Source organism: Simochromis diagramma, unplaced genomic scaffold (assembly GCF_900408965.1).
Source record: "Simochromis diagramma unplaced genomic scaffold, fSimDia1.1 OVJJ01000557.1, whole genome shotgun sequence".
NCBI lineage: Eukaryota > Metazoa > Chordata > Actinopteri > Cichliformes > Cichlidae > Simochromis > Simochromis diagramma.
In genome coordinates, this window is record NW_024387156.1 from 2793236 (window position 1) to 2808290 (window position 15055).

The following is a 15055-nucleotide window of genomic DNA, read 5'->3' on the forward strand; positions in this document are numbered from 1 at the left end:
TGAAATTGGGGAAATTGTTTCCCCAACCAGGTCGGGGAAAATTATTAATTAATAAAATAAACAGAACGCATCATGTTATTCCAACATCATGTAACTTTAATCCACACCTCCCATTATATTACAACACAAATCTATTTTACAAAGCCCAGATAGGAGCTAAGAAAAACACATAACGAGGTGAATGTGTGAACTACACAGGAAGCCAAAGCTAAAAATTTAGTGAGAATTTGCAAAGCAAAGGTGTTGTAAAAGAATTCAAGCTGCTGTTACCATCTGGATCTAGCTAAGATAAAATGACGCATGTTTTGGTTTCACCCTGATAATGATTTTATTCAAAGTGAAATATCAGAATTAAGTCATGTGAAGGTCAATTAAAACATAAATTAATGGAATAAAAGCTTGTTTTGTTCTACCAATGAATATCAACAGTTTTTAATTATGTCATAACTGTGTGAAGGTTTCATTTTAACAATTCATGGAGGAGTGTAAAAAAAACAAGCAAACATGTGTAGCCCTCTATCAGACTACATTGAAACCACTGTTGCAAACATTACATTAAGCGCGTTTGTTCCAGTCACGAGTCAGCCTGCTAAGGTTAGTGCTTTTGAAAACTAACAGGGGATGAGCACTGCAGTGTTAGACGGGCCTCATCAACTCATCAAAGTGAAACATTACGAATGGGTTAATGTGTAAAGATTAATATATCCACAAATGTATATTTCTTCCATTTCTCCAATAAAAACCAAGCAATTCTAATCAATGACTAGAAAAAAACAAATTGACCATCTGAGGAGGAGAAGAGTGCACAGGTTGTGCTCCTTCTGTTGCTCAAATGAAGGAAGGAGGCTGCATTTCACCTGCTTTGGAAAGTCACCCTTACTAGTAAAGACATACCATGTGAGAAATGTGGGCGCTCACAGACAGCCTCTGAAACGGGAGGCAGCCAGAGGAAATGAGCTCAATTCAGTTCAATTTTATTTATATAGCGCCAGATCATAACAACAGTCGCCTCAAGGCTATACTACTTTATATTTGAATTATGTAAAATATGCAGTGCTCATTGTAACAGGTTTATACATTTTATCTGAGTTGTCAATAAAATTTGTAGCACCTAAAATGACAATAAGAGCTTTCATGTCATCCCCGACCCTCTAGTGCAGGAGTGGGGGAACTCCAGGCCTCGAGAGCCGTGTCCTGCAGGTTTTAGATGTATTCTTGATCCAACACGTGATTTAAATGGCTAAATTACCTCCTCAACATGTCTTGAAGTTCTCCAGAGGCCACTTCCAGAGGTAGTGAACTAATCATTTTATTCAGGTGTGTTGACCTAGGCTGATATCTAAAACCTGCAGGACACCGGCCCCCTGAGGCCTGGAGTTCCCCCACCCCTGCTTGAGTGCATCACCTTCCCTCAACAACAACAGTCCATCTTTGACCAGCCATGACATGACACATGGAGATTAGAAAACATGATATCTATTCACAGAAGGTTACACATCTGTTCTGTTCCTGAGTAAATGCTACCTGGGAGTGAGATAGGGCAGCACTACAAAAAAGAAAAAACACAAGAGGGCTTCCCTAGCTGACTTGAGATCAGTGATCACATGTTTACAGTGAAACAGTCTGAAGGGGAAAACGGAGAGAGAGGTGATCCTGGAACAGGGGAAGCAATCGAGTTCTCTCTCCTCTTCCCTCTTCTTCCAAGGTCCAGAGGTTTTCAAGTCGACACAAAACTAGAGAACACGAGCTCACTTGACTGATTGTGGCGCCACAGCTGGGTTTCACCCCAACATGCTGATCCCACGTCAGCAACGAGCTCTTTACCGCTGTGAATTGTAGCTAACCTTGGGTATTTACAGACCTTGGCAGGGTGTCAGCATTCAGGAAGGTAGACTCGGGGGGGGGTTAAATGTCAGACGTAGAAAAGCCGTACCCTGGAAGTACTGACATGCAGGTCATCGTCGAAGAACTTGGTCTCTATGATAACATTACCACTAGAAAACAAAGACAAGTGTCAGCCTTTAGTAAAAGTGAAACATAACGGAAAATTCACTACAACAGGGCAAAAGATACATGAATGCTGCGCAACTTTGTACAGCTGTGACTGGTAGAATAAAAGGAAACTAAATGTGGGACTTGACTTTAATTATGATTAGCCTGCGCTTCCCAAGTCATCTGTTTAAAGACGACCTCCGGGCGCACTGAAAGAAGAATGTAGGGCTGCTGAACGACACTTTGTGCGGTTTGAAGCTCAGCGACTGGATCTTTTATGATTCAGTCGCTGAAAATCCACAGGGCGGCTACGTGCAAATGTTCAGATCATCAGAATAAAATGCAGGTATGTAAATATATTTCAGCCAAGAACATAAGACCACTTGTGTGTTGATGTACACTTTGTATCGCTATGGAAGCAGGCCTGATGTAGCTCAAGGCCAGATAAAAGCCTAGCACAGCTCTATGGCATTAAAACAGAGACGGTCCAAGTACAGAAACACAAAACAAAGTACAGGAAACATCTGAGCAGAGACTCACGTTAAAACATTGGCTGGCATCATCTGGGACTCTGGAGCTGCTTCTATCAGAGACTGCCATGTGTTGGTGGAGTTGGGGATAACGAAACCAAACTCAAAGAACCACTCTGGACAGAGAGACAGAGGGCTCAATGCTGCTGCTCTAGCACACACTATCATTGCTATTACTATACCACCATGGCCTAAATATTAGTTCACAGACATTTCTCTTCTCAGGTGGAAAACAGCAGCACAAACATGTTATGTGGGTGTGGATTGTGTGTTTTCTCTCTGGAACCGTGCAGCAGGGTGTCAGGGGGATTACTGTACTGCAAACACAGTGAAACAGGGAAGTGACGACAATGCACAACAGGTTCCAGGGCTGTGAGCTGTCTGTTCTTCTCAAACCGCCTTCTAGTAACCCTGCACAGGTTTCCCTTCTTTCAGATTTCAACTTGCTTGATTATAGAATCTTATAATTAATTTGCTACTGAATTCACAAAAATACATTTTTATTTGATTTTAATTCTGAGCATTTTATCATTTTTGGTTTGGAACTCTGTAACTAATGACCAAAAGACAAAACATAATAATACTATGTAGCAACTGTATTCATTGTTTAACCTTCCTAAGACTACCAGGCCTTCATTTGTCCCTACACATGGTCAAAACAACAAAAAGCTGTTAGCCTCCTAGTAAACGCACCTATAGTATCAATTTCAAAATTGTCTTTTTCTCAAGTTCTCACATTCACAAGATTTTCAAAAAAAAAAAAAAACTGACCAAGTCCAAGTCATTGAGATTTGAACTTGTCTGAGATTTTTAGTAGACACAGCTATGGTATCAATGCAAAGTTTCTTTTTTGCCTTGTTCTTGAGTTCTTGCATTCACAAACCTGGGTGACCTCTCACCCGCCCACTGTGGTGACGACATAACGCAGTCAGCCGATTACAGCTGAGGGGTCGAGGTTAAGTGATGATGCTATGTGAAAGGGAGGTTTACTTCAAACATGTTAACATCTTCAAATAGCATTTCGCTGCTCACTCTGTGGGTAGTAATCACTTTTAAGGGAATAATATTGTATTTTGTATATATTCATTTTGGTCTTTGTTTTTTTTTTTAACAAATTTTAAACACATTTTAATAAACTTGACATAATTTGGAGTAAAATAGGTTTAATCTTACACTGACTATATTATACGAGACAGATAAGATATGGATAACATATAGCACTTTTCCAGCAGTACCTAGTCGACTCTGTTTTTAACATGTTCAGTTAGCTACTGGTCCCTGTACCACATGTGGATAAGAGGATGCCTGTAGAACCAGACAGGAACATGCAGGGCTCCATTCATGTGGAAACGAACACTGATCTGTCAGTTTTCACATATTACCTTCTAAACACTGTCCTTTGAAGAAAACTTTCTGCTCCAGTCTGAACTTCTCCAGTTTCTCTGAGGAAGAAAAGTTGAGCTCTCTGGACACTGCTTTACACTTCAGGATCTTCTTTGGGACACGAGCTGAAGAGACAGATATGCCGTATATAATTAACTCTGCTTACAACAGCTAGGTACGTAATACCAGCATTCAGTGTTTTCATTTGTGGGCCCAGGACCTAAGACTTTAAACTTGAATATGAGTATGCAAAAAGTTAGTGATCTCAATTTAGCAAACAAATCTAAAACAACAGTTTGATGCTATTTTGTTTCCAGCATCTTGTTGAATCTCTGTCAAAAATAATGAAGGCAGTTCTGAAGGCTAAAGGGAGTAAACCCAAGGTCTAACAAAGTAGCCAGAGACTGCATGTTGTAGTATATGTATAACTACTTTTTTTTTTATGTGAAAGCTAAATGAATAAACTCATGCAGCAGACAGACAGTGACATCTGCAAAAGTTTGGGCACCTAACAGCCATGAACTGGCAATCTGGCATTTGCCTAGTGGGTCAATTTCTTCCCCTTTGTAGACATAATTACACAGGCTACAGGTCAGCTTGTAGGATCGGATCAAATCTGTCAACGCAACTGACCCCTCATCTGCCCTCCCTGTGCATTCATGCACCTTGTAGAACAGAGTGTATCGTGGAAGAAGTGGCTGATAAAGATCGAACAAAAAAACAAAAGTAGCAAAGTGGAGCTGAAAAGCTAAGACAGAAAAAAAAGAAAGCACAAATGGTAAATGGACTGGTTCTCTTTTCTACTCTACTGGGCACTCAGAGCACTTTATACAACATGCCTCATTCACTTGTTCACATCCATTCATACAAGCACTTTCTCCACGCTTCCATCCAACATCCACACCTCGACGGATGGTTAGCATCTTGCCCAATGATACTATGGCATCCAAACCAGAACAGGCAGGGATTGAACCACTAACCATCTAATTAGTACGACCCGCTCTAGCTCCTGAGCTATAGCCACTCTGATACAAAAAATGGATGCAGCAAACTGTGTGAAATTAAGCGACATGTTAGTTGTTAGGGCTGCTGCTACACTGACAGCTGTAGTCCTAGCAACAACTAGTAACCAGCCATCGCAGTCACAGGAGGCTGCTGCTGCTCACACTTGCTGTGGAGAAGTGCAGGAGGAGAGACCGCAGGCCCAAGAACAGAGCGAGAACGACAGGAAGGTGTAATTACTATGGTTTAAAAAACTGATGGAGGGATATGACGGGGAAGGGAGAGAGTGAAGAATAATGAATGGCTGATTTGACCATTGTCCACTAACAGACAAAGTTTAGCTTTTTACTGTCACTAAAAAAAAGTTGCATAACCCATTGATCATTATTTCACTGCAGTAACTGAATTATCAGGTTGAATGGAAACCGAGAACAATTGTGAGTGTAACAAATTGATCAGGCTCCTCAGATTTGCGGGAAAATCTGTGATGACAATGGAATTCATAAAAGACTCCCTGCTGTCAGTGCGATATCATGCTGTCAAGTAACTTCTTGAACAATAATGGACAAACACATTTTTTCTGCTTGGTCGTCCTGTGTTATACATTATTTGAAGGCACAGTGTCACAAAACATTTTATGATGGATGTGATGACTCCACTCCTGTTTACCTGCAACAGTCGATCCTGATAAACAGTCATTTCCGACCTTATCTGTCATTTACAAAAGAACACATTTATTGTTTGTGCTGCACACAATTTTCACTGGAAGAGTGAAACCAATTTCTTCCAATGTTAACTAGAGGCTGGTTTCTACAACAGGATGATTGAAAACCGCAAAATCACTTTTGGTAACATTAAAAGGTCAATCTGGTGTTTTTTGAGTGGCCCTCACAAACGCCTCTTCAACATTATAATTGTTAAACTTAAAATGATGTGAAAAAATGACTTTGTCTAAATATACAGCCTCTAAATAAACAGAGAGAAGGATACTGCATATATAGAACCATCAGTATTAGCTGACAATGTTGGCTTATGAGATGAGTGGGTTTTATTATGAATTAGTGGGTAAACCATCTGATAAACAGGTCTTGAAGATTTGTATTTAGTTGTTCTGTCACAACAGATATGACTTGACAGTGTCAAAAGCGCAGACATACCTTCGTGCTCTACTCCCGGTACAGAGAGGTCCTCCGTTCCCTGCCACAGCACTTTGCCCGTCTCTGCATCCCGAAGATTCATCCAGTTTCTACCAGGAAACAGTTAAGTAACAGTGTCCTAACCAAAGTGAACGCACCACTCAAATACACACCGGTAGACTTACTGGGAATTTCTGCTGCAGTGGGAGATCTACAAAGTAGCTATGCTGTAACCTAGCGTGTACCTGACCTGCACCTCCCTGTAAAGTCCCTACATGTCAGGTCAGCGCAGTGAGACTTTTTCAACATGCATATTTTCAGGCTCTTTCCCTGTCGTGTTACCCCATTGCCAACTTTTTCAAGTGTTTGCTGCCAAATTCAAAATATTTGAAATTTTGTATTCGTATCATTTCCAATTAAAGATGATCTTTTCCCAACAAACAGCGTGTACTGTGAATAAACATTATGGATCTGGATACTTCTACAACTGGTGTTTTCAAAAGGGACATGCTGCACTGGAGAAATCAGCCAAAAACCAGTAGAAGCTTACGTGAAGGAACTGAAGCTGTTCTTAACGCGCCATGCCCTCACTTAATTCCAATCAAAGCAAAATGAAAACTGGCAGGATATCTGGTGAAGAAACACAACCTCTGATCAGCTCAACAATATTACTGCAACAACAGCAGTACTACAACTTAACACTGGTCAGCCATTAACACCAAAGCATGGTACCCTGGAACAAATATTCCCTCAGACTTCATGAAGGCCTGCATGCTGAATTTCCTACTGTAGTACAGAAGTGCTGACTGCTCACGTTAGAAACAACAGGAGGACAACAGCACAAACCCACAGAAGACAACCTTAAAACCATCAGAGTAGAGATTTAAATTCTCAAGCACTGATGGCTGGAACATGTTGAAAATGATGACGTTACAACTTTTTTTGACAGTGTGTCAAAACACAGGTGAAAAGCAGACCTTTAATACGCTACTATTATTATGAACAGTCATCTATCATACACTGTAATATGACCTTTGAAAATTTACTCATAATGCACTTTCAACCTATGGTAGCTACAATTAAACCCCGCCCCCACAATAATCAGAAGAGGATGGATGGATAAATTGATGATGAACAAAAAGCAATAATTTTATACGTAACCTAACCAATAGAATTCTGGAGTCATTTTTGACCAGGATATGTCCTTTAATGCACACAGTAAACAAATATGTAGGACTGCTTTCTTCCATTTGCACAATATCTCTAAAATTAGAAACATCATCTCTCAGAGCGACGCTGAAAAACTAGTTTGTGCATTTATTACTTCTAGGCTGGACCAATGTAATTTGTTATTATCAGCGTGTTCTAAAAACACCTTAAAAAGCCTTCAGTTGATCCAAAATGCTGCAGCAAGAGTCCTGACAGGGACTAGAAAGAGAGAGCATATTTCTCCTGTTTTGGCTTCCCTTCATTGGTTCCCTGTTAAATCCAGAATTGAAGTTGAAGTCCTGCTCCTCACATATAAGGTCTTAAATAATCAGGCCCCGTCTTATCTTAATGACCTTATAGTACCATATCAGCACATTAGAGCACTTCGCTCTCGCACTGCAGGCTTACTTGTTGTTCCTAGAGTATTTAAAAGTAGAATGGGAGGCTTTTTTCAGTTTTCAGGCCCCTCTTCTGTGGAACCAGCTTCCAGTTTGGATTCAGGAGACAGACACAATCTCTATGTTTAAGATTAGGCTTAAAACTTTCCTTTTTGCTAAAGCATATAGTTAGGGCTGGACCAGGTGACCCTGAATCCTCCCTTAGTTATGCTGCAATAGGTGTAGACTGCTGGGGATTCCCATGATGCATTGAGTGTTTCTTCTCCAGTCGCTTTTCTCACTCACTATGTGTTAATAGACCTCTCTGCACTGAATTATACTCATTATTAATCTCTGGCCCCCTCCACAGCATGTCTTTTGTCCCGTCTTCCTCCCCTAACGCCAAACAGTTGCAGCAGATGTCCGCCCCTCCGGGAGTTTTTCCTTCCCACTGTCGCCGAAGTGCTTGCTCATAGGGGGTCATATGATTGTTGGGTTTTTCTCTGTATGTATTATTGTAGGGTCTACCTGACAATATAAAGCGTCTTGAGGTGACTTATTGTGATTTGGCGCTGTATAAATAAAATTGTCCTCCATCCTTACTCCTGTATCTCCTCCATCTTCTCAACATTCTTCACTCATTACTCGATTTCCATCTTTATGTTTAGAGATGGAAAAGCTGCTGCACAATCTTTTCAGCGTGATCTTTCTGCAAGTCCTTTGTCCTTCCTTAGTCTCCAGCTTCACAAACTCACTATGAGTCTTTACCACCTCTTTCTTTGCTGTAAACCTCTCAGTACACCTGTCTATTTTCTTCATCTCTGTGACTATCACACTTTTTCTTTGCTAACCTCATTCTTTGAATATTTTCATGTACTTCCTCATTCCATTACCAAGTATCTTTATACTCTCTCTTAAATACAAGGGATATGTCAAACACCTTCTTGACAGGTTCTCTCACCACTTCAGCTGTACATTCCCAGTCATCTGATAACTTCCCAACAAACCCCACAGCCTGTCCCAGCTCCTTCCTGAACTCTGAGCAACATGCTTCCTTCTTCAACTTTCACCATTTAATCCTTGACTCGCTTCCTCTTCTTAATTTCTAAAATCATCCTACCAACTACCATCAGATGCTGCTTAGCTACATTCTCCCTTGACACCACCCTGGAGTCTCATATGTCTTTCAGACTGCACTCAGGGTGAACATAAGGTGACCTTATGCCACCCTATGTTCCTCTCTTTTCTTGTATGTTTGACAGTCCTTTCCATCCTTTTTGCAAAATCCACTGCCACGTAATTTTCCACATTCTCTCCTTAAAAGCATACCTCCCCAACACCATCACCTCTGTTCCCATAACCTACATTACACTGAAATTAACAACTCCCACCCGCCATAGGGACACTCTGCACTGACAACATTTAACGTCACATCTTCAATTTCCATCATCAAACTCATGATCCCACCTCACTCCCTCTTCATCTCCATAACACTGTTCACATCCTCTTCCTTAAAGATTACCCCCACGCCGCTTCACTTCCAATCTAAACCATGGCAGAATAGTTTGAATCCACCTTGAGTGCTTCCCTTGCTTGTTAATGAGCCCCCAGTGAAAAGCTGCTGCCTCCTGCACACACAATATATCAACCCTCCTTCTCTCCGTATCACCCAGCTCTCTCCTTTTACCAGTCGGAGTCCCTACATGTAGAGTTCCTACTCACACCTCTGCATTCATGCCTTTCCTTCTCTCCTACCAATGCCTAAAACACCTTCCCCTTCTCCTCTGTCTTCATCTTCAGACAACAGTAGCACAGTTTCCACCAGCAGCCTGTTGGCCAACCCCCCAGAGGAATGAAAGTCGTCATATTATGGGATTATTCATTAGTCATCTGTGAATAGTGTAATGAATAGTGGATTTCTTATACTGTTTTCTAATTTGCTTGAAGAACACATTTGTTGACATAAAGTTTACAAATGTGTAAGCTTTATGTCACAGATGTCCTTAATTGCTGAAGTTACTTTTCTATGTTTCTATAATTGCTATTATAATTTTCAAATTTATTTGATATAAGTATAACATGTTATTATTTTTTTGATTAAGATGCCAAATCAGTTATTTACTTCCATTTTTGAACTGAAAAGGTAGTTTTAGTGGTCACATGTTTATGTGATTAGTAATTCATTTCTGACCTCCCAGAGAAGTCCACTGAATCTTCACTACAGTGAATACAGTCATTTATAGTTTGGAAAAAAGTTTTTGGCCCATTTGTAAAATATTTGTTATCTGTTGAGTCCTGTACATGGTGGCTGTGTGGCTTTTGTCCAAACAGTGTATATAAGAGACTGAGTGGACTTTCACATACCCTCCCTTTGGTTGGGTCTGTGCACAGTTGTCTCCACAGCCACTCCACTTGAAGGGCACCAAATGTACATACCTCCTCCAAGCTAAGTGTCTGCAGTCGACAGCTGTCCGTGGCTGAGTCTGCAAGGGAGTATAATCCCAGCCGTATGGGTCAGATCCCACTGACAGCACAACTCCATTACCTCTACTATCCCCTCCCCCTTCCTTTGGCTTTCTAGTAAAGTATGCTGAGTTGAACAGTTTCACTAATCCCTCCAAGTATAACCAGATCTACACCATCCAGAAGAATCCTCTTTACACGCTACCAAAAAAAAAAAAAAAAAGAGGCTCAAAATAAAAACCATCACCTCCACAAATGCTTTACACCTAATAATGTATGCCCTTATTCAATTTACTTCCAATCACTTTCTCACAGTCTAAAATCCATACACACTTCAGCTCCAATAACATCATACAAAATTATACCATAGCCTCCTGTGGGTCTGCTGCAGGTTGTGTGTGTGTGTAAATCACCAGGGTGCCTGCACAGACCCGTCAGAACATCGTTAATGAGCCCCCAGTGAGAAGCTGCTGTCACATTTTAGTCTGCATTTATTTTTTAAAAGAGATGTTAATGGCTCCAAGTATTGGCAACTTTCTAACCCCAACATTTATACAACTACTGACCTTTAAGCCATTTACACCAGAATTCAATAAGATTTGATTGTGGAGCTGCCAAAATAGCTTTTATAGTATTACATGTTAGGATAAACAAAGAATACAATTTTGATGTACATTTATTTTGAGGTGATGCTCGCTCACAGCACATAACTGCAATTTTAGGAAACAGAGAACTTTTCTCTTTGCTTGAGGTTTTACCATCAATTACATTAGCTGCTTATATTTTGCCTTTAATTTACAACTAGTAAACCATAAAAAGAAGATGAATAGTGTTTTAAGCTGGCATGCAGTTAAAACAAAGGTCATTATTTTACTTTTTTGATATCTAGAAAGATATCAAAAGATTGAAAAGTCAGCTGGAAACACTGAAGTACCAAACACTAGAGCTGTCTGCTTTAGCCCAAAGACCGCTGTGTAGCTCTTTTAGTTGTCAGTCTCTCACAGCAGCTTGCTGAAATCTGACTAATCCTTCTAGAAGACTTCCTTCCAGTTCCAAGGTGTCTGAAGGGGTTTCGTAAGAACATCCTGGCCATTTAAAATCATCACATTTCACCATTTACAAATCTGATGACTACTCAGTATGGGACAAAGTGAAATAACTTCACAAACACTACTTTAGTATTATATTAGTTAAACAGGGCTGTTGTCATATTGGACTTTATCTGTGTTACCATTACACTAAAGAAGGGAAAAAGAAAATTCTATTTACCCCATTTCAATAAGGACAGAAGGCAGTAAAGCTCCATTCCACTAAATCATGGGTTTAACCATTACCACAGTGCATCAAGAGGTCTGACCAAACGGTTAAAGGCATGCAGTAAAAGTGCTGTAGAAATGTGTGTGAATGTATAAATCAAGCCTGCAGTAAAAAGTGCTCACATAAAGCTGGTTCTTAACTGGTCAAGTTAACCCAGGATGTTCTAGTGTAGCTTCAAGCTAATTTACATGAAAGGGTGACACTGGCATAGACCATTAAGCACACAATTCCCCCCCTTCTTTTCTGTAGACTTTTTCTATAGTAAGATTTCTAATCTGGACATGCTTTTCAGTTTTTATGTTTTCTGAGCATCAGAAATGAAGTGTATTTGTTTAATTCTGTGCGACACAGGTTATAACATAGTTTTACTCCTGTGTTTGAGTGCATATTTCAGAGCTTCTAGGCACATCCTTCTATTTTACAAGTGTTTTAATGATTGTGAACTGACTCAGCACTGAGTTCTTATAAAATATAGGCAACCTAAACATCAGATGTGTGCTTGAAACACCTCCTTAGCTTCTGCTTCATGCTTATGTTACAGCATGTGTACACAAGGTGTAACCCCTAAAAATAAGTCTACAATGATAACCTACACATAAGAGACTATTGTGATACTACTCTACCGCACTTTTACTGCATGACTTTAATCACTTTGTCTATTTTTTTTCCCCTTGGCTAAAAAACAAACAAAACACCAGCTTCATGTTTAGTTTACAGACTGATGTTCTGACATTTGTCTTTCAAACTGGATGCTACAACTCCGAATTAATGAATCAATCAATCAATGACATGTTGAGCTGCATCAAGCTTAAAGAGACTCCATTTACCTACCTAAATGACTGAGGTAACTTATGCTGAACACTTATCCTGTACAGCATCTCCTATTCTCTAATCACAAATCTGTTGCTCGGTCACTTTCTCAGACATGTGCTGGATGAGCGCTAACAGGCACACCAAAGAGGAATAAAATTGACTCACTACATGAGTACACATTTAACAGGTCATACTGCAATCTCCAATGTTGCTCTGGTGGTTAGCATACAAATCCAGAATAGCTGCGTGGAATCAAGTCTGCCATCATCACACAGAGAGGCGCACCTGGGTTTCAACTTCCAGCATTACGGAACCATACAGCAGTCAGACTATGCTCAACGCGAGTCACATACCTGTGAGGCGCTTAAGAATAGTTACAGGAGGCACAACAGTTACTTCTCAGCTACCTGAGCAAAATCTCATCCTCATCATGTGCCGCAGGTACTACAACTGCAGGCGAATTCACCCTCATGTGGAAGCTCATGTGAGCCCACAGGTCGTCATTCAATGAGCTGCTGTTGTGTCCGTTCAGACACTGAAACACAGCAACTATACAACTCCGTGCGCAGAGACTGTGGCAGGTTAGCTTTAGCAACTAAGCTTGTTGTACAACAACATCCATCCTGCTAATGTGGCTGCTGCATCCTGTCCTATGCCTTTACCCAGACAGCTAGCTATTTAGCTCACTGCTGTGTTTCTAACATTCGCGCAACACAAACAGGAAAAAGGATACAGTTTGAAGCCCTTCAAAATTTCCTTGGCCCTGTCTTCGTCTGAAGACATGTCCGAAATGGTTTGTTTTCGCTCCTTACAGATAACCTAGACTTTTCTGAAAAAAGACGGCTGCTGTTCACGTTAGCTTAACTACTTGGCTAACTACTAGTCAGAATTCACCTGAAATAACGTTCACTACTCTGCTGGACTGCAGGCTAAATCTGATCCGATAATGCAATCAGCTAAATATACCCAGCTAGCAAACGGGCTGCACACAGCCTAACCAGTGAAACGCAAGGGAACCACTATCAGCCAATCACAGGGAGAATAGCGAGCAAGGGCGGGACTAAAACGGATAAAGACGCGTCACCAGTGGCAACGCCACACACAAAGTATTACATCATTATTGCGCTGTCTGTGTGCTTACTTCTTTTATCATTTAAGCACTCACTCTCCTAAAACGCAAAACTAGGCGTGTGTTCAAATTCAGGGGCTGCCCTTAAAGACCGGAAGTGAGCGGCTGTTAAACTGGACCGTGTCCCCTACGACGCTCGGCTCTTGTTGCTTAGCAACCGCGACAGTAGACGCTGCATCCGTGATGGACGACCGAAATGGAGAAAATCTTTAATTTATGTCATTTATTTTACTTTTATTGGAGCAAAATTGTGTTGTTTCGTGTGATGTATGTGAGAACACCACAGCCGTGCGCGGACTCCCTTTAGCCAACAGTAATGTTAACTTTAGCAAGTAAACTAGTTAGTTATAGTGTAGCTCAAGACACTCATTTCACTCATTTAATTTTGACGGTGCAAAAAATAATAGGTCTTATATTATACATATTTTATTATATATCCTGTACTTACATCAAAACGTAGCTCAGAGATAGAATTTAACTCAGTTGTCCTAAATGTTACATTTCAGTTCAAATTCAGGGTATTTAGTTCTAATTCGTATTATTTTAAACCTGTATGACTGTGTCACAAATAATTATATACTGCGACCCCTACAACTGTCTGAAAGCTTTAGTTATATTGAAGGGCAATATGCCTTAGTGACAGCTAGAAATATGTGATCCTTTTGTAGGTTTTAAATAAAATGCAAGGTAAACGGATGTAGTAAATATTCTTTTATTGGATGAGAAAATTGTGCAGTATAATTCTCTTAAGTTGTTAAAGACGGCTGGAAACTGTGGTTTGCACGCAGAATCCAAACAGGGCTGTCCTTCTCCAGGACCAAACAATACTAAAAACAGACATGTTCATTGTTGGTGGCAAATCTGTGTGCGCATACAATTTTACACAGTAGGACTGCACCAGGCTTATGTAGAAGTTTTGAGCACCTCTTATATCTTTATAATTTGCATGGAAAATGGGAGATGGGTGCAGCAATTTACCATTTTTGCAGATGCTAAATCTTTTGCTACTTATCTGGATTCATAATTTCATCGATTTTAACAAGATCTCCAACACCACTGGCTGAAATGCAGCCCCAACCATGAGAGAGCCTCCACCGTTTTTAACAGATACAGGCTGTAAATTTTTTAATTTGGATCCATCACTCCATTGGGCCAGTTGCCACGGATTTTCAGTCCAGTTCTTGTGTAATGTGGCATACTTCAGGCTTTTGTTTGTTTACCTTTCTTAACAATGACTTCTTGAAAGCAACCCTTCCACTGAGACCATTTCTGATGAGGCTTCAGCGAACAGTACATGGATCAGCTGAAGGTGGAGATGCATCTCTCAGGTTCAAACCTGACTGAACCTCCTCAAATAATTTTTCTCTGCACGTGATCAGTTAGCGGTTTACAACTACACTTTCAAGAATTTTTGAAATAAAAGGAAGGTTGGAGATTGACCTATAATTAGCCAATACAGCTGGGTCAAGTGATGGCATTTTAATTAACGGTTTGTCTACTAAGGTCTGTGGTGCATAGCCAATTAACAGAGATGGAGATGATCAGCATTATTGAATTCACTTGTGAGTGCTAATTTTAGCACGACTGGTGTATGTGTCGCGTTTTGTAGTACTGATCACTCAAATTCTGTAAGACTACAAGCCATACATCAAAACCATGCAAACTCATCAAAGAACAGCCCAGTTGGGATGTAAACCACAAACC

The 15055-nt window shown here is 40.4% G+C and overlaps 1 protein-coding gene across 1 annotated transcript; it reads right to left on the bottom strand.

Annotated features, from left to right (window-relative positions):
• Positions 1–73: 73 nt before the first annotated feature.
• pde6d (phosphodiesterase 6D, cGMP-specific, rod, delta) lies at positions 74–13237 on the bottom strand. Its single transcript, XM_040048438.1, has 5 exons — positions 12956–13237; positions 6065–6153; positions 3905–4030; positions 2533–2638; positions 74–1994 (listed from the first exon to the last, which is right to left on the bottom strand). The coding sequence occupies exons 1-5, from the start codon at positions 13003–13005 to the stop codon at positions 1913–1915; spliced, it is 453 nt and encodes a 150-aa protein (XP_039904372.1). The 5' UTR covers positions 13006–13237; the 3' UTR covers positions 74–1912.
• Between the last annotated feature and the right edge of the window lie 1818 nt (positions 13238–15055).